The sequence below is a fragment of the Panthera leo genome, chromosome F3 (assembly GCF_018350215.1).
Source record: "Panthera leo isolate Ple1 chromosome F3, P.leo_Ple1_pat1.1, whole genome shotgun sequence".
NCBI lineage: Eukaryota > Metazoa > Chordata > Mammalia > Carnivora > Felidae > Panthera > Panthera leo.
In genome coordinates, this window is record NC_056696.1 from 67,418,011 (window position 1) to 67,442,335 (window position 24,325).

General features: G+C 60.7%; 3 protein-coding genes across 7 annotated transcripts; 1 reads left to right on the plus strand and 2 right to left on the minus strand.

Annotated features, from left to right (window-relative positions):
- Positions 1–256: 256 nt before the first annotated feature.
- PAQR6 (progestin and adipoQ receptor family member 6) lies at positions 257–4,724 on the plus strand. Of its 5 annotated transcripts, XM_042925062.1 has the most exons (8): positions 955–1,014; positions 1,609–1,684; positions 2,109–2,236; positions 2,312–2,517; positions 2,637–2,763; positions 3,136–3,232; positions 3,312–3,462; positions 3,765–4,135. In XM_042925062.1, the coding sequence occupies exons 2-8, from the start codon at positions 1,634–1,636 to the stop codon at positions 4,037–4,039; spliced, it is 1,035 nt and encodes a 344-aa protein (XP_042780996.1). In that variant the 5' UTR covers positions 955–1,014; positions 1,609–1,633; the 3' UTR covers positions 4,040–4,135. The 5 variants fall into 5 exon arrangements, with proteins under 5 accessions (XP_042780995.1, XP_042780996.1, XP_042780993.1 ...); XM_042925061.1 differs by lacking the exon at positions 955–1,014 and adding an exon at positions 257–380 and having other exon boundaries at positions 3,136–3,462; positions 3,765–4,724; XM_042925059.1 differs by having other exon boundaries at positions 3,136–3,462; positions 3,765–4,724.
- An 87-nt stretch (positions 4,725–4,811) lies between these two features.
- Positions 4,812–6,466, minus strand: LOC122211992 (bone gamma-carboxyglutamate protein). Its single transcript, XM_042925586.1, has 4 exons — positions 5,542–6,466; positions 5,357–5,395; positions 5,191–5,260; positions 4,812–5,045 (listed from the first exon to the last, which is right to left on the minus strand). The coding sequence occupies exons 1-4, from the start codon at positions 5,609–5,611 to the stop codon at positions 4,916–4,918; spliced, it is 309 nt and encodes a 102-aa protein (XP_042781520.1). The 5' UTR covers positions 5,612–6,466; the 3' UTR covers positions 4,812–4,915.
- A 519-nt stretch (positions 6,467–6,985) lies between these two features.
- PMF1 (polyamine modulated factor 1) lies at positions 6,986–24,218 on the minus strand. The gene is made up of 5 exons (XM_042925585.1): positions 24,058–24,218; positions 10,387–10,492; positions 9,660–9,760; positions 8,586–8,781; positions 6,986–7,454 (listed from the first exon to the last, which is right to left on the minus strand). The coding sequence occupies exons 1-5, from the start codon at positions 24,216–24,218 to the stop codon at positions 7,401–7,403; spliced, it is 618 nt and encodes a 205-aa protein (XP_042781519.1). The 3' UTR covers positions 6,986–7,400.
- Between the last annotated feature and the right edge of the window lie 107 nt (positions 24,219–24,325).

The window sequence follows — 24,325 nt, forward strand, 5'->3', positions numbered from 1 at the left end:
CACCCGGTGTAGCCTGGTCTGAGAAGATCGCGTCCCCCTGGCGGGGTCCCGGCTGGGGTCCCGGCTGGGGCTCCAGCCGGTTGTGGCCGCTCTGGTCTCAGTGGGCTTGGGTCGAGCTGGAGGGGCTGGCTGTGTGCAGGAGGCCGAGTGAGCTGCCTGCTAATGGGGCGCCCCCCCCCCCCCCCCCGAGCTGCTCCCTGGGGGCTGGACAAGGCTGGGATTGTTCCCTGGCTCCCTTTTGTTTCACTCACCGCCCAGGCCTGGCCCGCCTGCCACTCTCCCTCGCGGCAGCCTGGCTGGCGGAGCCTGGGACTCTGCCGGAGCGGCCCTGGGCCCGTGGACCCACAGGCTTGGGAGCGCCCCCTCCCCCCGAGCTCTGGGTAAGGACGCTCCCCTGAGGCTGTGACACCCGTTCTGGGGACCGGAGCTAAGGCGACTGCTCCCGCCCCTCCTCTGTCTCCACGCCTCCGGTACAAACTACTCCAGAGACCCTAGGCCCTCCCGCAAAGGGGGAAAGGGACTCAGGGGACATAGGCCCCGGCGTGTTCCGTATTCGCTGCCACCCGTCCCCCCGGGGGAGGTGGGGAGGTGGGCGGCGGGCAGGATAGGCCACACCACCCCCATCCCACTCCTGGGGGCGCGGGGGTGCCCTCGGGGGCCTCACCTAAAAGCTCGGCCAGGGCACAGGGATCGGAGACCAGGCACCCGGCTCAGGGGCAGAGGGCCTGGCAGCAGTGGAGGCTGGGCTGGGCGGGGCGGGGACCCGGCAGCGCCGGGGTCCGGCGTGCAGCGCGGCGCAGACACAGCCTGGCCCGGCTGGCGGCAGGAAGACGGGCGGGGCTGGGCCGTATTGTTGCAGGGAAGTTGGGGCCTGGGGAGGGAGGGTCTTACTCTCTCTCCCCCGGGGCGACTCCACCCGCCCGGCTGGCCCAGCCCCTCCACTGGTGCCAAGGAATGTGCCTGGGAGAGGCCGGCGGGGCGGCAGAGCCGCGGCCACCCGGAGGCGGCGCGCAGGTCTGGAGCCGAGGGGTACGGGGCTCAGGAGGGTCGGGGACCCCGGGGTACGAGCGTAGTGTTCAGAAGAGAGCCAGGCATCCCGGTTCCTCGCCCCCTCCCGCGGCCATCCGGCCTCTCCAGGAATTCTCCGCCAGCGCCATAAGTTTCCTCTGTTCAGCCAGGCTCTGCGGGCCGAGGGGCTTTCTGGTGGTGGCACGGGGGTGCCGGGGCCCTCCCGCCCTGACCTCCACGAGTCAGGGTTCTCCGGGGACAAAAAAACTGGCGGCTGGGGGCCTAGATCCAGGGTCTGGGCCCACTCACCGAGGCAGCCTTCCAAATGGGGAGGATCCTGCGCTCGCTCTGTCCTGGGCTGAGGCTGAGCAGCCCCTCTGGGCAACCGAGTGCTCCCGGCTGGGATGGAGAGTCGGGGAAGCGGGGCCGCCCCCCCTCCCCGGCCTGCGGGAAGCAGCTCAGTGGCCAGCTCCCACCCGCACGCGCGTAGGTGCCCACAGCCCACCCCGGGGCCCGGTGACCAGGCCCGGCCTGGATCTGGGTGAGAGGGGCCTGCGGACGCGGAGACCTGATCCCCCTCAACCCGCACTTTGTCTCCAGGTCAGCGTGGAGGTGCCGGGTCACCATGCTCAGTCTCAAGCTGCCCCAACTCCTTCGCATCCACCAGGTCCCTCGGGTGAGGGGCTTGACCCGTCGACTCCCCCTCCCCAGTGCCGACTGGGGCAGAGGCTCTTCTCTTTGAGCCGCTGGGGAAGTCCTTCCTGCTGGCCCGCTCGTCCCTGCCGTCCCCCTGCTGAGGACCTGGCTGGCAACCCCTCCCGGAGCCCAGGACGCTCCTCCCTCCAGAATCCCCTCCTTCCTCAGGGCGCCCAGTCTGTGCCGCCCCCTCCCGCCCCCTCCTATCTGGTCCCGTCCACCGGCTCTACTGTTTCTCATCTGCTTTCTGGGTATCCGCCCGTGGTAAGATGGGGGACGGTCGGTTTGGCTTTGAGGCCTTTGCGACCTCCAGCCCATTCTCTTGAACGCTGCTTCCGAGAGCCCTCGGCGAGAGAAAGGGTCGGACACAATGACGCCCCTCTGTCCCACCCGCCACCGCACAGGTGTTCTGGGAAGACGGCATCATGTCTGGGTACCGCCGCCCCAGCAGCTCCGCCCGGGACTGTGTCCTCAGCTCCTTCCAGATGACCAACGAGACGGTCAACATCTGGACTCACTTCCTGCCCACCTGGTGAGGGGTGGCCCGAGGGGGTGCGGGGCGGGCGGGCCGGCGGGCCGGGCGGCGGCCTGAGCACCTGCCCCGCAGGTACTTCCTGTGGCGCCTGCTGGCGCTGGCGGGGGGCCCGGGCTTCCGCGCGGAGCCCTACCACCGGCCGCTGCTCGTCTTCCTGCTGCCCGCCTGCCTCTACCCCTTCGCGTCGTGCTGCGCGCACACCTTCAGCTCTATGTCGCCGCGCGCGCGCCACATCTGCTACTTCCTGGACTACGGCGCGCTCAGCCTCTACAGCCTGGGTGAGCCCCGCGGGGCCGGGGTCGCTCCGGGGGCGGGGGCGGCGCTCCCGGGGCGCGGCGGGGGGGGGGCCCCCCTTCGGGCCTCAGCTGCCGCCCCTCCCCCTCCCCCTCCTCCCCAGGCTGCGCCTTCCCCTACGCCGCCTACTCCATGCCGGCCTCCTGGCTGCACGGCCGCCTGCACCAGCTCTTCGTGCCCGCCGCCGCGCTCAATTCCTTCCTGTGCACCGGCCTCTCCTGCTACTCCCGGTGGGTCCTCGGCCGGTGCGGAAGGGGAAGGCGGAGGGACGGGACAGGGCACCCCGAACACACCGGGGGCGAGCGACGGGGTACCCGCGCCTCGGGGTGGCCGACGTGAGTAACAGAGCCTGTGCTTGCTGAGGATGCCACGGGGGGGGGGCGGGGCGCAACCCTCGCCAGCGCCGCCCCCTCGAATTCTCGCTACCCCGCCAGAGGAGACAGGCGTCCGTCCCCCCCCGCCGCCCCCCCCACAGGTGTGGCCGGTTCCAGAGGGGTCACGTGCCCTAACAGCACTGACATTCCATCCTGTCCCTCTGTGACCGCCACCCCCGCCCCCGCCCGGAGAAAGGATGGCGACCGCCTCTCCCTCCCGCCCCCCAGGTTCCCCGAGCTGGAAAGCCCGCGGCTCAGTAAGATCCTCCGCACGGCCGCCTTCGCCTACCCCTTCCTGTTCGACAACCTGCCTCTCTTCTACCGGGTAAGCGGGCCTGGGGCCCGGACCTCCCCGGAGCCCCTCCCAAAGGCCGTCCCCACCAGCTCCGCTCTCCCTTTGCCAGCTTGGCCTGTGCTGGGACCGGGGCCACAGCTGCGGGCGGGAGGCGCTGAGCTCCAGCCACACCTACCACCTGCTCTGCGCGCTGCTCACCGGCTTCCTTTTCGCCTCGCACCTGCCCGAGCGGCTGGCCCCCGGGCGCTTCGACTACATCGGTGAGAGGGGCAGCCGCCCCCCCCCCCCCCCCCCCCCGGGAGGGGCGCGGGGACCGAGGGATCGAACCGAGGGGCGAGGGACGGAGGAGTGCTCCTGGAAGGGGCCCTGGTCCCGGCGCTCCCCTCCCCCTCAGGTGGCCCCGGTAGCAAGGACACGAGGGGCCTCGTGCAGACCAGCTCGTTCACTGCTTCCCACTTTGGGGGAGCAGCAGGCCCGGAGGACGAGGTGACGGGTCCCAGGGTGCGTCCGGGCCGCCCTGGGAATGGGCCGTGTGCCCTGACCTGCCCCACCCTCCCCGCAGGCCACAGCCACCAGCTGTTCCACATCTGCGCGGTGCTGGGCACCCACTTCCAGCTGGAGGCGGTGCTGGCGGACATGGGGTCTCGCCGCGCCTGGCTGGCCGCGCAGGAGCCCCCCTTGGGCCTGGTGGGCACGCTGGCCACGCTGGGCCTGGCGGTGGCCGGGAACCTGCTCATCATTGCCGCCTTCACGACCTCCCTATTTCGGGCCCCCAGCACGTGCCCCCTGCTGCAGGGTGGCCCGCCGGAGCGGGGAACGAAGGCCAAACAGCAATGAGCCTGCCCTGGGGAAAGGCAGAGGCCAGGCCCCCCTCCCCTCCCCATGCCGGGGAGGAGCCCGGAAGGGGCACGTCGGAGCCTGGGGCCGAGAGTGACCGAGGGGAGGGGGCGCAGGAGAGGAGGGCAGGGGGCAGGGGGTGCTGGCCGTGAGCAGGAGGGGTCAGTGACGGTGCTCTCAGGGGGCTGGGGCAAGTGCCGAGGGTCTGAGAAGGGCAGTGCAAGCGTCCGGGGCCGGAGCGCCCCGGCTGGAGGCTGGGAGGGGGAGGCGCTGGGCCCCGACACCTGGTCCCTTCCTGCCTGCGAGTCTCTGCTGAGCCCAGGGGGGTCACTAACACGACTAACCTAGGCCTGCCTCGCGTGCTTGTTGCGCCGAGGCCCGCTGGCGCCCTCGCCTCCCAAACGGGCTGTTTGCCCACAGGGATGTGGTCTGTCGGTGCTGGTCACAGCCGTGTGCTCAAGGTGTCCAGGACCTTGGGTCTAAATTTGGGCGTCGTGGCTGGTGCAGGGGCTTGTGGGGGGAGGGGTGCTGGGCTCGAGGGGGGAATCCTAATAAGACTTTTAGGAAGCTGCTTTCGACGCTTCCAGATGAGGCGAGTACAGTACAAATAAATAAGTCAACAGCGGACTTTGGGAAGCACTTTCTGGGACCAAAGAGCTCATACCGCCCCTCCACTCCCGTCCCCGCCCGCACCTTCCCTTCCCTCCCCTCCCTCCCCTCCCACGCCACGGAAGCCACGGACGGAGACTCGCAGCCCCACCAATTCCTCTTCTGGAGTTTATTTTGGAGCAGCGGGGATGCCGGGGGCCCCACACGTGCCGGGCAGGGAGGTCAGGGCGCCGGGAGGGGAGGGGTCCTGGGTGGGGAGCGCCTGCTCTAGACCGTGCCGTAGAAGCGCCTGTAAGCGTCCTGGAAGCCGATGTGGTCAGCCAGCTCGTCACAGTAGGGGTTGAGCTCACATATTTCCCTCTTGGGCTCCAGGGGGTCCGGGTAGGGGGCTGGGGCACTGACGGCCCAAGAGAGTGGCATCAGCCTCCAAGAAACATGCCCACCCCCTCCACCCACGGCCCTGGCAGACCCGGATCCCGGCCTTCGCCCCCCACCCCAGCCCGGATCCACGGCCACGGCCACGGCCACGGCCCAGCACTCACCCCAGCCCAGGGGCCAGGTAGCGCCGGAGCCTCCTCACCACCTCACTGCCCTCCTGCTTGGACACGAAGGCTGTGGAACAGAAAGGCAGAGGTCAGATGGCTCTGGGTCTGGGGGCATGGCGGGCAGCCCCGCAGGCACGGCCCCCCACCAGGCCCTGCCACATACCTGCGCCTCGGCCTGACTCTGCACGGCTGGGCTTTGCATCTGCAAAGGAGAGGGCCCAGTTCACCCCTGCTCACCCCCCCGGGCCTCCCCTCCTCCTCTCCCTGCACTGGGACTGAGCCTGCAGGAGGTGGTTAGACCGGGAGGGCGGCGGGAGGGGAGGCGGGGGCAGAGGTGGGGGCACTCACCTGCCGGGCCAGCTGGGCAGAGGCAGAGCACGGCCAGGGCCAACAGGGCGAGGATCGTCAGGGGCCTCATGGCGTGGCTGTCAGTGGCCGCCCGGGCTGCTGCTGGACTTCGGCTGGTCTGCCTCTCCCGCCAGCACCATTTTATACCCTGGGCTGCGCCATGGAGGCGAGGGTGGGTCAGGGGGAATCTGCCAGGGCTATTTGGGGGTCATCCGCCCCGGCTCTGTAGGCCAAACCCCAAAGGATGTTGTGGTTGGAGCTGAGCTGCCTGGCCAGGCCCCTGGAAGTGATGGAGGAGGGTGTGGGCCTCCAGCCTCTGGACAGGCCGGGCCCCTCCCCACGGGGGTCACCTCAAGTCCCCCAGCCTCAGTTTGAGCACCAGCTGGGTGGAGTAGGAGGGGCAGGAGGGGAGAAAGGGGGGCTCGAGGTCTAAAATAGACTCAAGTAGAGCTGGACTGTCGCTCTAAGACTGTGATTTCCACTGACGGCCTGTGGGCAGGAGCCAAACCCCAGGGAGGGAGGGGCCCAAGGCAGCGATGCCCTCGTTCACCCGGAGGCACCCTGCCCCGGCCAGACACCAGGGGGAGGCCTGGTGTGGGAGCTGCTCGGCTCTGCTCAGGCCTCGTGTGTCGGGACCGGAACCCAAAGCCAAGAGAGGTGGGCCGGGAGTGAGAGCAGGACAGCTCTTCTGTCTGGGGCGGTGGGGACCCTCTCCCCTGCGCCTCTGGCACATGGGGAGGCAGAGCCAGTGAGGAGCAGGGAGAGGGCCCCTCTGCCTGGCCGTACAGCCTCCCCAGTGTTAGCAACTGTGGGGACCTGTCTCCCAAGAGGCAGACGTCCAGCCCGCAAAGGCCCATCCCAGCACACCTGGGAGCCAAGTCCCGCTCGGCCCAGCCTGGAGAGGAGGGAGGGTGTTCTCACGCCCGGCCCACCGCAGGTGGCGACCTGACCAGGCACTCCCCGCCCACCCCACTGCCCCGTGATGTCGGAGTGTTCCCAGTGCTCCCAGACAGACTGCACCTGGCCTCTCTGGGGTGAGGCCCTCTCCGGGGCCCTGCCTTGTACCCGTCCCCTCACCGCCGGCCAGAGGAAGCACCCATCCCGCCCGTGGCCGAGCCCCTCCTGATGCCTGGCTGAGCCCTGGCCGGGGAAGGGGGCAGAGCACCAGCTACTCGGAGGGCCCACCCGCTGGCGCGCATGCTCACCGTGTGCACACCCCGGGGGAGGTGGGGGCGGCACAGAGCCTTTCTCACAATGAACCCAGACAGCAAAGAGGGGTGGAACCCAGGGGTCCAGCCTTCTGGGACAAGGTCTTCGCTGCCCTCCTGCACCTGATGGTCAGGTACGGCCTCCCCCCACCCCCACCCCAGCCAGGGCTCTGAGAGCCAAGAGGGGTCTTGGCCTGGGAGAGGCCCCGCAGAGGAAGCATCCTCACAGATTACAGTGTAGGAAGTGCAGGAAGTTTATTTACGGATGTGGGGAGAACGTGGCACGGGTCCTCAGGCTGGCCAGCAAGGGGGCAATCAGTGGAGAATGGACACAGACTCCCCGAGCGGGGGGCGGGGCGGGGGGAGGGGAGGGGCTCAGGAGCAGGCAGGGAACGACTCCTGGGATTGGAGCTGCCCAACAGTCCTAGTTACAAGAAAACAGGGAAGAATCTGAAGTGTGTGTGTGTGTGTGTGTGTGTGTGTGTGTGTGTGTTGGGGGGGACCCCAGGGGAGCCCCCAAAGCAGGACAGACAAGCCTCATCCTCCAGCTAATTCCATCCCCACTCAGGGACTGGGCACCATGCCAGCGGTTCTCGGAGGCCAGGCCCTCGACCTCGACGGCCCTCTGCTCCTGGTCCGGCCGTCGCCTCCTCACTCGGGCTCCCCCAGCACAGCCACCAGCTCCTTCTGTTCTCTGTGCAGGGCCTGGCAGCGGTAGGAGGGAACAGACAGATGAGAAAATCCAAACCCTCTGCCTCCACTGTGCTGGACTCCGGGCCTATGTCCCCCAGGACAACACAGAGGGGGTCTTGGCTCATGTCACAGGCCCAGCAGGGGCCCCCCTATTCATATTCAGCAGGTGTTCACGGCAGGCTGGGCGCCATGGCCACCGACGCTGGGCCTCCCCAGAGCAGCGCCCATCTTGAATAAGGGTCCCCAAAGTGTCCCTGTGATCCTTTGACCTCCATCAGCGATTTCTAGTGGAGGAACTTTCTTGACCTGACTGTGCTAGTGGCTGGGCCCAGGCTGAGCTCAGGCAGGGACCAGCTTCACACACGCCTCGGGCCCGCAGCGGCACCGGGTGAGGTGGGTTATGAGCAGGGCCCAGAGAGAAGAGTGACTGGCGGCCTCGTGGTGACAGAGGGGGATGGTGGGGCAGCACCTTGCCTGAGGACTCAGCAGGGTGGCCCCAAAGTGCCCCTACACAGTGCCAGGCTGTGGGCCCTGGTCACGAGCACGCTGGGGCCTGCTTCCCCAGGGACCCCGGAGCCAAAGAGGGGGTGATGACAAGAGGGAAAAGGCCAGCTTCTGGCCCTCGTCCTGCTGCGGGCCCTCCAGGGCTCAGGGTCTTGGCAGCCAGGGACCTGGGGACCCGCTGCCCTCCGCCGCAGGAAGGCCCGCCCCAGGAGGGGAGCCATCGGGTGGGAGGGAGGACACAAGGTGGACACCCGGACAGCGGAAGGAGCCCAACAGTGTGGCCACCGCTCAAGCCCTGCTGGCAACCCTTGACCAGAGCCACCTCTCGAGCCGGTAAGAAAACCCATGTTGTCTCTACGGCCGTGCCCGCTCCCTGGATCCTCAGCCAGGTCACCCACTCACCCGCTTAGCCCCAGGGGACGTGGGCCACTCTCAAAGAGTCCCTTCACCCTCAGAGAACACAGTTGTTGCACAGAGCATGTTTTATGTGTGCCGAAGGCTCTAGACGTCATCCTGATGTACATGTTTTAAAGCTACTGGGGAGCAGTTGTGTGGGGAACCCCATGTCACCCCGACTAACACGAGGTCGTGGCCCCCCGGGCCGGGAGCCTGTGCCCGAGGGTAGGGCCGGGCACTCACCTGCCAGGCCTGCTGCCGGGCCTGGCCCCGCCGCTGGAGCTCCTGCACCTGCTGGCGCCCGGCCACCACGGCCTCCGCCAGCCGCCTGTTCTCCGCCTCCTGTTTGCGCACGTGCCGCTGCAAGGCGTCCCGCTGCTGCCGGAAGTAGGGCACCAGGGCACTGCGCAGGTCCGCCTCCGGGTTCCCGCTCGGGCGCCTGCGAGGCCACAGGGGGCACAGGGATGGGGCGAGTGGTGACCCTTTCCCCGGCACGCCACGCCCCACCCCCCCCAACACCCGGCCCCACGGCCGCCTCTGTCCCCAGAACCACGTGCGCCCACTCCCCAGACACAGGGCTGGAGGGTGGCGTGGGCTGGGGCAGGATGACAGGAAAGGCCCCAGCAAGGGTTGGGTAACAGAGGAAGTTGAGGAAGATAGGCCTGGAGGCAAGAGTGAGGGGCGAGGCCTCTGAAGACCCCAAGTGGGGGGTGGGGGCGGGTCTGATGAGCAGCCGGGTGAAAGACACTGCAAGTTCCTCAAAAATGTCTTTTTCAGTTCTATAACGTCATTCTCTTAAGTATTCCGGTCACAAAGCATAAAAAAATTGGAAAGCACAAGAAAGGTGTTTTGTCGCTCTGGCCTAACGTGCTGTTCAGGCGGGGAGGGCGGGGGGAGGCAGGAGCTAAGGGCGCCTCCACCTTGCGCGGGACACCCCGGGAATGCGGCCCCAGGGGCAGGTCTCTTGGGTCCAGTTCACTGCTGATCTCGGGGCGTGTGGTGGGTACTCCCTAAACATTTAAGTGGACGAGCGAATAAAACCCGGATGCCCGGGGCCAGCCGGCCGGAAGATCGCCAATCTGCCCTTCCGCCTCCCGCCGGCTATGTGCCCCGCGGGCCAGAGGGGTCCTGAAACGAGTCCCCCCAGGAAGGCTTTCGTCAGCCCGCCCGCGCCTGCATCGGGGCTCCCCTTCCCGGAGGGCACCACACGGGTGGCTGCGCCCCGAGTCTCAGGCGTGTGAGCTCTTGGCGGAAGCGCCGTCGGGATGCTGGGGGGGCGGCCTCTTCCCGCGTGAGCCTCGCGGACCACCTTCTCACCAGGCCGGCTCCTCCTGGTCCTTGCGGTCTTCCACGATCTTGTCCAAGGCATTCAAGACGGCTTCCAGGTTCCCCTCTGCTTTGATTTCGGAGATTTCCTCCTGAAGAGAGAGCAGCAAAGGGCTGTAAGGACACCACACAAGCCCACAGTGAAAGTACAGGACTCAGTAACATTCTGGCGAATTCCTGTTCTGTGCCTTTGTACCCACACGCCCTCTTCTCTCCAGGGGACTTTAGTAACGAAGAACAGAAAGCGTAAGATGGAAAACATCTGAAAAGAGCCTGCCCATCACCCTGGGTGCCGCAGCCCCAGGCCCAGCGCACCCCGTGCCGGTGGCACAGATGCGTCTGGGTGCTTCCGGGCCCCCCTGGCGCGTGCCGGCAGGGAGACAGAGCCCTCAAGAGGGATCACGGTCACTGAAAGACCTGAATGCAGCGGGCTCTCTTGGGCTCCCTGTCGTATGCGGTTCCGTTGAATTCAACGGTTTGTTAAGTGCCCTGTCCGTGCCAGGCCCTGCACCAGGTGCTGGAGGTACGAAGACGAGACCACCCAGCAGACAGTCATGATGCAGGAGGACAAGAGCGGGGGTGTCGAGGTGCCCGTCCTTGGGAAGGAAGGGACGGCGGCCACCGTGGCCTGACCACTGGGGACCGGCAGGGGCTGAGCGTACGGCCCTTGCCTGCAGGACCCGAACCAGCACTGCCTGCCGGGCTCCCTGCCACTCACCCGGACAGACGTCTGCAACTGGGTGATAAACTTGTCGTAGATTCGTTGCGTCATCTCAGGCTGCAGCTGGTAGAGGCGCTTGTAACAGTCGGTGAATCTCTGGTAGCTGGTGGGAAGGAGAGCCAGCCCTCAGCAGCTGCCGGGGCGCCCCCACCCCCCCCCCCGCCTCCCACGGCAGGGCTCCGGGCCGGGTCAGCCTCACCGCGCTGGTTAAAGGCGGTGGGTGCAAAGCGTCTCGCCTGCACCTCCGGTCACTGCAGACGGCTCAGCCCCACCTGACCACTCACTGCCTCTCCGCAGAGCCGCAGGGGAGCCCAGGGGTTACCCTCAAGGGTGGGTCACGATGGTCCAGCCACTCAAACCACCGGGGTAGAGGGCTTGCTAAGGCTCAGCGCCAGCCGCCTCCCCGGTTTCCAACCAGCTCCCAGGTGACACTGCTGCTGGTGTGGGTAGGGGTCCCGGAGAAACTCTGGTCGCGCCAGGCCCCTTGCTGGGCTGGATTAGGACAGGACATGTGGCCTCTGGGAGAGTTTTCCTGCCTCCTCAAAGGAGCCACAGAGGAAGGACCTGATGCCCTTCCTGGAGGACGTGACCGTATCCAGGTGATGCGTCCGGCTCCCGGCCACCGCAGGGGTCTCTGGCCCGAGGGCAGAGTTTATACCCTAAGGAGGCAGAACGGAAGGAGGGAAAGAACTGGGGTCTCTGAGGACATCGTCAAGCTGCCGAAGACGCCAAGCTAGAGTCCGCGCCTCTCGGGGCTGCTCGCTAGTGACGTGATGGATGCCTCTTGTTGTTCAAGCCATTTCTAATCAGGTCTCCGGCAGCGGCGGCCGAAGCATCTCGCTGCTACAGCCCTTATAGCTGGAAAGACCGGGGTACCCGGGACACTTCTGATGGCTGGCCGTCTTGCACAAAGACATGCCAGTAAGTTAAAGAAGTCTCTTGCCTTTTCTCTCCCCACTCCTTGCTTGCTCGTCTCTCTCTACCTTCCCCCTCAGGCCCTTCCCCTTCTGCCTATGTCCATGCTGGCCACCCACGGGCTACTGGCCACTGGGCGGGAGGGAGGCCACACGGCCCTCCTGGAGCTTCTGGCAGGGAGATGGCAGCAATCACAGACACTCGTGAGAACGTGGTGATGACCACTGTGGAGGGCACTTAGAAGGAAAAGGGCCACGGGCTTCAGAGTGTCACAGGGATCGCCATTAAGCTGGGGGCGGGTGGGGTGGGGGTTCAGTGACAGCCTGTCTGATGAAGCAGTGTTCAAATGACCTGCTGGAAGTGTCCAAGCCAGCGAGCGCTCAACCACACAAAAGCCCACGTCTGTGCTCGGCTGTGGGTCCGGATGTTCCTCAGCTGTGTGGCCAGGCTGGGATCGGGTCCCTGGAAGCCCGTGCGCAGCCTGCCCCCGCCACCCCCCCTGCCACCGGGACTCACTGCTGGCCCTCGGCCGCCCCACCCCCCCGTTCCTGGCCCTGAACAGGGGCTGTGAAACAGGTGACAAGGGAGAGCACACAGAGGCTTGCGAGGGACAGCCGTTACATCTTCAGGAGACACAGCCAGCACGGAACACTAAATTATATAATCTGGCAGTAAGTTATGTTAAAAACAAGGTACTAACTATTCAAAACACACGGCTTCCTAATCCTTCCAGCACATTTTCCTTGCGCGAGGCTGTTGGCGGCGTCCCCGTGGAAGCACTCTGTGACGGTGCCCAACCACCCATCTTTCCGCAGCTCTAGTGAGTATTTACGCCTCGGAAGCTGGCAAACACAGTCAGCCGGGGCTTTGTTTTCGGAGGGCCGGCTGCAAGCCTCTGCCGCCCGGCCCCTCTGCAGGAGGGACAGTCTCTCCCTGCTGGAGGGTACACATCGGACACTGGTGCACCTGGGGGCAAGGAACGGACGACTGGCACCCTTTGCCCTCGGCGGAGCCCTGGGGATCCTGTGGTGCTGCCGGTCCCCCTCGCCACGCAGTCTGTGGCTCACGAGGGATGTGGAGGGACGCAGGACGCCTGGCCAAGCCGGGCTGGAACTGAACCGGGTAATTGTGGCTTGAAACGGGCGCGGCCTGGACACCGGAGATCCTGCTCCTCCTGCCAGCAGCCCGCTGGACGGCAGAGGGTCTGAGCTGAGCCAGAGCCCCTCTCCTGGGGGAGCCTCCAGTGCCGCCGGGGAGGCTTTCCCGAGGCCCCGCTGGGCTCAGAGCTCAGCGAGAGCAAAGCACATTCGCACACATCCCTGGACACGGAGCGCAGGCGGCCACACTGGAGGCCAGCGTCAGGGGACAGGAGGACAGGGATCCTTGCTTTGTATTTTTCCAGCTTGACTGTAGAAGTTGAAGGCTGCGGCACAACGGGGCCTGGCTCACGTGTGCAGTGAAACGATGGCCGCCAGAAGTGCACTAAACATCCATCATCGTCTGGTAGAGACACAAAGTTTTCCCCTCGTGCTGAGGACGCTCCGACCCCCTCCCCACAGAGCAGCGTGAACCGTGGGCACCACGTGGTACACCTCGGGGTACTCCCTCGTCCTCCAGCCGGACCCTCGGGCCTGTGTCCCCCTTCATCCAACCCCTCCCCGCTCTTGAGAGCAGGTGCGGGCCTGGGAATGGTGTGAATGCCCTTGTGAATTTCTGGGAAAAATACTCTCAGGGAGAAGCAGGAAAAGTGATGCATTTCCATGCGGCCCCCTACCGCAAAGTCAAGTTTTGTCTTGTCAGGTAAACTAATATCCCTGTGGGCGGGGACGCCATCTGCAACATCACTGGGATCTCCAGGCTGTCCAGAGCTGTGACCACCCTGCAGACCAGGGGCTGGGGCTGAGGGGAGGCCTGCCCCACCACTCCCAGCCATCTCTCCACCCTGGACCCCAGGCTACTGGGCCCGGGCTACTTGGGCGGAGGAGTACTCCCTCGTGAGCTTCCTCGGTGGCCTCTCTGCCAAGCCCCCCTTTGCCCTCTGCTGGAGTGGTCTCCTGGCCTTGGCCTTCCAAGGGGACACAAGGGGCCACCCAGCTATGGGCTGGGCACTGCACACTGGTTCTGAGGACTCCCGGCCTGTCCTTTTGTCTGGGTCCAAATCCTACCTCTACCACTCATCTGATGAGTGATCTCTGACAAGTTCTTCACCTTTATAAGCCTCAGTTGCTGCCTCTCTCAAATGGGAATAATAACTATATGTACCGCGCCTAGCACATTGAAAAGCTCCATGTTAGCCACAGTTATTATTTTTTTAATTTAAAAAAAATGTTTATTTATTTTTGAGAGAAAGAGAGAGGGTGCGCACGAGCAGGGGAGGGGCAGAGAGAGAGGGAGACACAGAATCCAAAACAGGCTCCAGGTTCTGAGCTGTCAGCACAGAGCCCGACGCGGGGCTCGAACTCACGAACCACGAGATCATGACCTGAGCCGAAGTCGGATGCTCAATTGACTGAGCCACCCGGGCACCCCTAGCCACAGTTGTTACTATTAATTTCAAAAGAACGGCCCCCACTTCCCCCTCAGAAGTGTCCAACAGTAAGTTGGCTTCCCGAGTCAAGACGTCTCCTCCCCCACAGAAGGCAGGCGCTTGGCAAATGCATCCTGGTGGCAACCCTGTGGCAGAACAACACACTGGCCCCACTACAGAGAAAAGGCTAAACTGTGCCCTCCCAAAGGGTTACTTTTGTTATCAATGGAGTTTCTTCTTCAAAACAAACATGACTATATTAACTGGTTTTAATCTATTTTTCTCTTATACTTAAAAAAAATTTTTTAAGCTTTTTTTTCCATTTATTTATTTTTGATAGAGAGAGACAGAGCACAAGTGGGGGAGGGGCAGAGAGAGAAGGAGACGCAGAATCCGAAGCAGGATCCAGGCTCTGAGCTGTCGGCACAGAGCCCAACGCAGGGCTCAAACCCACAAACCGTGAGATCATGACCTGAGCCGAAGTCAGACACTTAGCCGACTGAGCCACCCAGGTGCCCCTAAGTTAATTTTTAAGTAATCTCTATGCCCAACGTGGGTCTTGACCTTACAACCCGAGACCAACAGTTGCTCGTTCCACTGACTGAGCCGGCTGGGCACCCCTCTCTCTTAAATTCTTACTCTGCAACATCTGAGGCACCTTCACTGGTTTTGAAATGCTTCACGGAAAAAGCATTGCACTTACTGCACTAAAAACTCACTGCAAATTGAGTTATCACATAAGTTTAACTTTTAAAAACAATTGACTGCAAAATATTTAAGCCCAGCGTCCAGCCCTCCGTGGTGTGTTAACCTGCCCGCCAGCGCCTGTTCGCGGAGTGGCCAGCAGAGGGCGCTCTGTCCCAGCCCCGCCCCCCCCCACCCCCGCCCTCGGGAGCGCGCGATACGGAGGGAGTGCCCACCCCCTCGCCCAGGTGCTTCTCTGCGTGCTTCTGCACCGCCCTGTCCTTGGTCCCCGGGCTGCCACCCGAGAAAAGCTTCCTGGTGACAGCACCGGTCCATGATTGGTGATAACTGCGGCAGAAAATTATCCTGTAAAAATTAATCTTAAGGCTGCCGCTGGCTCAGTCGGGGGAGCATGCTTCATCTGGACCCTTCATCTCCGGGTGAGTTCGAGGCCCACCTTGGGTGTAAAGATGACTGTAAAAAAATCTTAAAAAAAAAAAAAAAATCCTAATTTTAATTAGGTCTTTAGGCTTTTAGGCCCCTTGGGCTAACCTAACTTTTTATTACTTGGATTCTTTGGCAACTGCTAGAAGCTTAATAGTGAGAATCTGAAATTGGGATACTTTTTCTGAAAAAGACTTTTTTTTCCAATATGATTTTTACTTGTTTATTTTAGACAGAGCATGCACAGAGGGGGAGAGGGGTGGGAAGGGGGGGGCGAGACAGAGAGAGAGAGAGAGAGAGAGAGAGAGAGAGAGAGAGAGAATCTTAAGCAGAATCCACACTCAGTGGGGAGCCCAACCTGGGGTTCCATCCCATGACCCTGAGATCATGACCTGAGCTGAAATCAAGAGCCAGATGCTCAACCCACCAAGTCACCCAGGTGTCCCTGAAAAAGACTTCTGATTTGATAAATATTTGCATGCAGATAAAAATGTCCATCAAGGTAACTCTACAGTAGTCCCCCTTATCCACAGGGGGACATGTTCCAAGGCCCCCAGTGAATTCCTGAGGCTGCAGAGGGTACTGAACCCTACATACACTATGTTCTCCTCCTATGCATACATACATACCTGTGATAAAGTTTAACTTATAAATTAGGCACCATAAGAGATGAACACCAGCACAAAAATAATTGTTCTATATAACATCCCTATAACAGCATACTGTAATAAAAGTTACATGAACGTAGTCTTTCTCTCTCTCTGAATACCTTATTATTATTATTATTATTATTATTATTATTATTGTTATTATTATTATTATTATTTTGGTGGGGCAGAGAGGGATTTATTGGGGTCTCCTGGATGGAGCTGGGATGGCTGGGGTCTGGAACTACTCATCGGATGCCACCCAAGGACTGCATGGACCGTGATAAAGCCAGGAGCAGCATCTGGGGCATGGGGGAGGGTGTTCCCATTGGTGAGGGCGACCTGAGCGGTAAGGCGTGGGTGGAGAGATTATGACCTACTACTGTGGCCAGGACTTTGGTCACCAGATGGAGGTGGGGGGAGTCCTAGGACACACCCGGCACACATCACTTGTCAAGGATCTCAGCCACCCAGAGCCTCAGGGAGCAGGTGCATGCCTCCCTGAGGAGAGAGGACGCTGTCAATGGTGGTGTCGGGGTCACTAGGAGGTCTGTCTCTCAATATGTGACTGTACTATATTCACTTTCCTCCTGTTGATGAGGTCCAGTGATGAAATGCCCACGTGACAGGAGAAGGAGGTGAAGGAGGTGAAGGATGGAGGCATGTGACAAGCTGCTCTCTACTCCTGACAGTGAGCAGATGTCAGAGGGAGGAGCCTCTGCTTCGGGACCGTGGCTGACAGTGAGGAACTGACACTGCGGAACGCAACTCTGGATAAGGGGACTGCTGTATTCGTTCATTCATTCGACAAACACCAAGCACTGAGCACGTGCCAGGCCCAGCCATGGTACAGACCCAAACGTGCCCCAGCGTGGTCCCCGCCCTCAGAGGGGACACTGTTTAAAAGACAGATCAATCCCAAGAAAATGAGGCTGGGGTAGCCGGCGGGTGAGGGGGAAGGGGTGGCTTGCAGGGAGCTCAGGGAAGATTCCCTGGAGGAAGCAGCATCTGAAGCCTAAGAGGGAGGCAGGAGTCGAAGACCCAGGCAGCACAGCTGAAGAGGATGTGCGACAAAGTAGCACCAGGCGACATTTGCTGGGCGTGGGCCGAGCACTCACACGCAGCCACTCTAACCGCCTCGATAACGCTCTGGGGCAGTTTCTGCTCTCACCATCCCCAGTTTTCAGATGAGGGAGGCTGAGACCTGCTGGGGCCACCCGGCTCGGGATCAGGTGCCTCGGGCCCACGGCCGGTGGGGAAGGCAGGGAAGGGCAGACACAGGAGCCAGAAAAGGGTTTAAGCGGGATGCAGTCTACGCTGTAGGCAGCTCCCGCAGGCTGCTGCGGGGCACGGCGGGGTGATGACAAGACACAGGGGGGACAGAGGGCTGTGGGAAGAGCATGGGCTGAAGCCGCAGTCAGAGTCACACGTGCTTCAGGGACAAGTCACTGCCAGCAGCACGGCACGTGCACAAAGAGGGGGAGATAGTCGGGAGGCATTTATTTTGTGGGAACGCTTGATCTGTTAAATCACACTCTTTCCCTCCAGGAGCCGGTTCCTAAGAACAACACTGGGGCCGGCTCCCGCCCAGGGGCAGGCGGTCAGCTCTGCAGAAGTCAGGATCCACAGACCCGACAGGCATAGCACACCACTGGGCCAGCCCGGGGACAGCCAGCACTCAACCACTTTGGGCCCCCGACGGACACCGCCCGTGGCATGGCACCTGCAGCAGACCCCGCTTTCTGCCAAATGGGGCCAACCGGTCTTCCCCCGGGTCCCCCACTGCCTCTAGCCGGTGGCCCCTCTCAGTGCACAGAAGGGGAACGGCCTCATCTGCCTGCTTTAGCTAAACAGGAGAAGGGTGGTTTCTCAGCAGGTCCAGGAACCTGTGAGGACAGAAGAGAACCCTTCCTTTTTGACAACCAGGCACAGGTCACAAATGGTAAGCTCCAACAGAGCCGTGTTTCTGTGTTCTGATGCCCAAGACAGGACAGGTGGGGTCTTTGCCATGGCCGGCCCAAGGAAAGGAAGACAGTGGCAGGGGGTCCGTCTGATCCGATGGCCCAGCGAGGCCCATAACCTTCCAGGCATTCTGGGGTGCATCATGTAACTTGCCTCTTTGTCAAGCTAATACGTACATGAAAAATACGCTGAGTTGTAGGGAAAATCAATCTAGGGCTTAAAATATCCTTTTGGATACCCGACATGTGAATAAACTAGCTTGCACTATGTAGAGACTCCTGTCCCGGGAGAAGTACTTGGTCTTTGAGAACGAGGACTTTTAACTTAACGGCTTGGGAGAGGGTCAAGTATTTGCATACGTGACCTTTGTCTAGCCCTTTCTGTGTGGAAAGCAGCTGCAAGTTTCTATTTAAGCACACAGAGGGATGGAGGTCCTGGCTAGGAGAAGCGGCGGGGGAGAGCGGGTCGAGGCAGAGGAGCTCCTGTGCACGTGTGCCCACAAGAGTGCACGTGCTGCCCTGACTGCGCTGGAGACACAGGGAGGGGCCGAGGGGTGCACGGCCTTGTGTGCTGAGCTAAGGAGCTTATGTTTGATTCTGGAAGCAGCCCTGAGCCAAATAACCTTTTTTTTTGTTTGTTGAATGTTTGTTTATTTTTTTTGAGAGAGAGCGTGAGCTGGGGAGGGGAGGAAAAAGAGGGAGACATAGAATCCGAAGCAGGCTCCAGGCTCTGAGCTGTCAGCACAGAGCCCGATGCGGGACTTGAACTCACTGACTGCGAGATCATGACCTGAGCTGAAGTCCTACACTTAACTGACACTTAACTGAGCCACTCAGGCGCCCCACCAATTAACCCTTTGAAGCAGAAGGACCTCCAGTCTGAGCAGTAAGGGAGGGACAGGACTGAGGCTGGAGGGCCAGGGTGGAGGCTGCCACATCAGTCTAGGCAGGTGGCCCTGAACCTAAGCACTGGTACACAGGTGGAAAAGAGGAGACTGGGGAGGGTGGTGCGAGCCCATGGGGCCGTGGCTGACGGGGACAAGGGACGGGTGAGGACCCTCAAACCTCTGGCCCAGACAATGGGCACACGGTAGTATCTTCAACCCAGTTAGGGAGCAGCCATCCTGTCTCCACCATGCTGAGCTTGATGGCTGTGTGGACACCAAGGGGCCATCTCCAGTGTAGACTGTAGAGACAGAGGTCTGGAGCTTGGCAGAGAGATGCAGCTTGGGAATCCTCGTGCATTCCAAAAGCACCTACTGAGCGTCTCCTATGGGCCAGGCACCGTGATAAGCAATGAGTGGAGAGTGGCCAGTGGAATAGACCAGAACCTGTGCTCAGGACCTTACATTTACTGTGGGGAAGACAGACCCTGGAGCTGTGTCCTGGGGTAAGTGCTGTGAAGAAATAACATCAGGTGTTGTGACCAAGAATAACCGGGGAGAAAGAAGGCTTTAGAGAAGGTCTGGGAAGAAATGGAGGAAACCATCCCCGGGGAGCCTACGTCAAATGCAAATGCCCTGACCTCACAGGGAAGGAGGAGGTCTGATTATGGGTGAGGGGGTGACAAGAGGCAGGCAAGGACCAGAGCGTGCGGGGTCTTGGGAGCGAACGTAAGGAGCAGTGGACACCGAAGCATCTGGACATCAGACGGGACGCAGAGGTGACAGGAGGAAAGTCCAATGCTCACATCTAAGGTCAAGGAGAGGAAGAGGAGCCCAGGAAGGCAGAGGGGCAGAGCCTGGTGTGGAAACCAAGGGACAAATGTCAAGGACAGGGGAGTGGTTAACGGGGTCAACTACTACAAGGAGAGCAAGGAGGATCAGGATGAGAAAATATCCACAGGACTTATCGACAAAGAATTACACACGACCTTGAAAGGAAGTTTCCAGGGAGTGGCGGCAAAGTGCTTCCGAGGGAGACAAACCTGGAGGTGGGACTAGAGCCTGGAAGGTGGATCTGCAGCTGCAGCCTTGGGTGTAAAGGGAGGGACGCTGCTGGCGGGGGCTGGGGGGACGCGCGACCGGGTCTCTGTCAGCCAGATCCACAGTCAGAGCAACTCCTTCTGCTGACCTCAGCTGTCTCTACAAACCGGGTGCCAGGGGTCATTCTCACTGCGAGGGGCCGGGGCGGGAGGGGGGGCGCAGGGGAAGGGCCTGAGGGACGTCATGGAGATTTACAACAGCTGCCCTGAGAAGGCACCAGAACTGGCCGGGGCCCAGCCTGGGCTCCTTGGAGGCTGGCAGTGAGGAGCTTGTTTGGGATTCTCTCTCTCTCTGTCTGCCCCTCCCCAACCTCTCACACTCTCTCGATCAAAATAAAGAAAAACTCAAGAAAAGTTTTTTTAATTAAAAAAAATGGAGTGGGGGCGCCTGGGTGGCGCAGTCGGTTAAGCGTCCGACTTCAGCCAGGTCACGATCTCACGGTCCGTGAGTTCGAGCCCCGCGTCAGGCTCTGGGCTGATGGCTCAGAGCCTGGAGCCTGTTTCCGATTCTGTGTCTCCCTCTCTCTCTGTCCCTCCCCCGTTCATGCTCTGTCTCTCTCTGTCCCAAAAATAAATAAAAACGTTGAAAAAAAAAATTAAAAAAAAAAAAAATGGAGTGGCTTCAAAACGAAAAGTTCAGATTAGCTAATATTGTAATTGTTATTTTTAAATGACTATAAAATGTAACATGTCAACTACTCAACTGCAATTTTTTTAATGCTTATTTTTAAAAAAATTTTTAATGTTTATTTTTATTTTTGAGAGAGAGAGACCGAAAGAGAGAGCGTGAGTGGGGCAGAGAGAGAGGGAGACACAGAATTCCAAGCAGCCTCCAGGCTCCGAGCTGTCAGCCCAGAGCCCCCCTGGGCGCTTCACCTCCTGAACCACCACATCATGACCTGAGCCAAAGTTGGCCTCTTAACCAACTCAACCACCCAGGCGCCCCTAAATGTTTACTTATTTATTTTGAGAGAGAGTGGGGAAGGGGTAGAGAGAGAGGAGAGAGAATCCCAAGCAGGGTCCACACTGTCAGTGCAGAGCCTGATGCGGGGCTCGCTCCGAAAAACCAGGAGATCATGACCCGAGCTGAGATCAAGAGTTGAACACTCAACCGACTGAGCCACCCAGGTGCCCCTATTTATTTAAGATCTTATTCTTATAAGCAAATTCTAAACCTAACATTGGGCTTGAACCTACAACCCCGAGATCAAGAGTCACACACTCGACTGACTGAGCCAGCCAGGCGCCCCTAGTCAACTGCAATTTGAATACAATTAGATAAAAAGTATATTCAATGTGGGATATGGATGCTTCCTCCCATAACCTGATTTTAAAATTTACCATTATAATGTGATAATTTTCCCATGATTCAGTATTATTCAAAATGGAATTTTAAAGCAGCAGAGTACTTTATTCGTCATTCTACTTGAGCGACCACCATTCTTCAAATGTTGGATGTTTTAGGTGGTTTTCAATTAGTTTCCACTGAACACTGTCCTATCCTTTGCAGATAAGCTTTTTTTGAACTCATTATTTTGAAATAGTTAGAGATTTGTAAGAAGTTGCAAAGAAATGGACCTTCCACAATGTGACATCTTGCACAACTATAGCACAGTATCAAACCACAACCCCACACTGGCTCATCCAGACCTCAACAGTTAGGGTACCTTTGCGTGTGTAGACATCTCTGTAACTTTATCACACGTGTAACCTTGTAGACCTACTTACCACCTCAGTCAAGATACTGGACGCTTCTTAAAGACTTGACGTGAGTTGGAGTCTCAAAAAAATCACCCTCGAGGGGCGCCTGGGTGTCACTTAAGCGTCTGGCTCTCGATTCTGGCTCGGGTCGGGATCTCGTGGTTTGTGAGTTTGAGCCCCGCGTCAGGCTCTGCCGGTGTGTGGAGCCTGCTTGAGATTCTCTGCCTCTCTCTCTCTCTGCCCTTCCCGTGACCTCTCTCTCAAAATAAATTAACTTAGGGGCGCCTGGGTGGCTCAGTCGGTTAAGCGTCCGACTTCGGCTCAGGTCACGATCTCGCGGTCCGTGAGTTCGAGCCCCGTGTTGGGCTCTGGGCTGATGGCTTGGAGCCTGGAGCCTGCTTCCGATTCTGTGTCTCCCTCTCTCTCTGACCCTCCCCCGTTCATGCTCTGTCTCAAAAATAAATAAACTTAAAAAAAATAAATAAATAAATTAACTTAAAAAAGTAAACAAATGCATAAATAAGGAAAACGAGTCTGAAAAAAATAATAAAAAAAAAAAAGCTGGAGGAAGTGAGCAGGCTGTTCACAAGAGAAGCCAAAGGCCTCAGGAGGATACGAGGAGACGTCCGCAGCTGTGAGGGAGCAGGGGTGTGCAAACCACGATGGCGAGATGCCCCTCTGACACCTTCAGAACGGCGGGTATTACGATGGAGGACGCTCGGCGCCGCTGAGGATGTAGGCAACGGGACAGCTTTTCTGGAAGGCAGTCTGACGGAACACGGGCAGGTGTGAACCTCGGAATCCAGGGACCCCTCTCCATTAGCTGCCCGCCAGAGCTGCTAGCTAGCGCCAGCACAAGGGCATCGGCCGTGGCCTGACCCGTGGAGGAGGGACCTGGGGGCAAGCAGGTGTCCGCGACGGGCCTGGGTAAGTGCGTGATGCACATCGCGGAACGAAAGGCGGCAAGAGAAGACCCGAACCATACGCCCTCCCAGAACAGGGCTAGGTCTTAAAAAAAAAAAAAGGAAGGAAAGAAGGAAAGGAAAGGAAAGGAAAGGAAAGGAAAGGAAAGGAAAGGAAAGGAAAGGAAAGGAAAGGAAGAAAGAAAGAAAAGAAAGGAAGAAAGAAAGAAAAAGATACAAAGATAGAAAGATAGATTAGATAGATAGATAGATAGATAGATGGATGTTGGCTGAAAAAAGACAGATGTAGCTCAACACCACGCACGGGAACTTCGAACGTGCACGGACAAAACAACGGACTTTACAAGGATACAAACAGACTCAAAAGTCGCTTCCGTGCACTCACGCGAACCCAGGCCCCCCACCCCCATCCCACTGCTCTCTTCCTTCAGCCTGATTTATTTTTCTTTCTGGCACTAGAATGCCTGCCTACTCCATGAGAGCAGGACCTTTCTGTCTCGATCGCCTATCTCCAGCTCCGAGAACAGAGCCTGGGACACTGTCGATGCTCAGTATGCATCTGTACAGGAATAAATGGAGGAAGCGGGGCCTACGGAGAGGGGAGGGGAAGACAAGAATGAGCTGGGGGGCTGGGGGGTATCTAAGCAAACAAACAAGGGAGGAACCCTGCCTGGACATTTCGTGGTGGCGTGTCATGACGGGCCCATAAAAATAATTACAAATTAGGGGCGCCTGGGTGGCTCAGTCGGTGAAACATCTGACTTTGACTCAGGTCATGATCTTGCTGCTGGTGGCTTCAAGCCCCGTGACCGGCTCTGTGCTGACAGCGCAGAGCCTGGAGCCTCTGCCGGGGATTGTGTCTCCCTCTCTCTCTGCCCCTCCCCCACTCGTGCTCTCTCTCAAAAATAAACATTAACTTTTTTTTAACCACAAATCACTTTATCAAATTCATTACTCCATAAACTACATCTGGCATGAACAGGCCCTCACTTGCCCTCCTAGAAGCCCTCTGCCAGCTCCTAGAAGGCCCTGGCCACCTCAGGGCCTTTGCACAAGCTGTCTCCTTTGCCAAGGAGCTTTCCCCCTAGCTCTTCAAGAGCTGGTTCCTTCTCATTCTTCCAGTTTCTGCTCAGCGTCACCTGGTCAGAGCGGGCTCCCTTTCCCCACGCCGCCCTCTGTCACATCACCCTGTTCAGCACCTCCTCAAGCCCAGTGATTATTTTGTTTCCCGCAAGGGGTGCAGGCCCCGAGCCAGGCCCTCGTCTGCTCTGCCGCCTCCCCAGCTCCTGCCACCGTGCCCGGCACACGGCGGGGACCCGAGCGTTCGCTGAGTGAACCGGTGAACTGAGGGGCGATCTCAAGCGCAGGGCCAAGGCGCGGCGCCAGGGGACGAGGCGAGGACGGGGGTCTTGCAGGGATCCGAGCGCGGGCAACCCCCCCCCCCCCCCCGCCCCGAACACCCGCCAGCCTCAGCCCTGTCCGCCCAGGACACCGAGCGAGGTGGGCGGGGGGGCACCACCCGGGGAGGAAGGCAGCGCCCCTCCCGCAGTGACAGCTCCGCACTCCCGCGCCCCCCTTATTTCCGCATCCGGCCGCCCACGGCACCGCGCGAGAAGGGCGCCCCCACCGGGCCGGTTTGAGCGCGCCCGGGACCCCCCCCCCCCCCCCCCCCCCCCCCCGCCACCGGCACCTCCTGCCCGGACCACCGCGCGGTCCCGCCCCAAGGCGGCTGCGCGATCACGCGACTGCCAACGGGGGACGCCAGGCCACGTGAACAGACCGCCGCCGCCGCGCCCTCGGGGTCTCGCGGGGTCGAGACGCGGCCGGCCCGCACGAGCCCTCCCCGGTCGGCCGGTCGTCCGTCGGGCTCCCTCCGCCTTACCTCCCGGCGGCGACCAGCTTCTGGAGGAAGGTATCCACCAGAGTGTCGAGGAGCTTCACCCTGGGCACGGTGGTGCCGGGGGGCACGGATTCCCGGGGCGACCCCTCAGGCCCCTCTCCCTCACAGCCGCCGCCTGCGTCGCTGCTGCGCGCTTCGGCCATGTTGAAGTCGCCGCGCGAAACCAAACTGGCTCGGCCGGCCCGCCCCCCGGGGCCGGCTATTGGCCGGCCCCGGCCGCGGGCGCTCCCGATTGGAAGCGGCGGGCGTC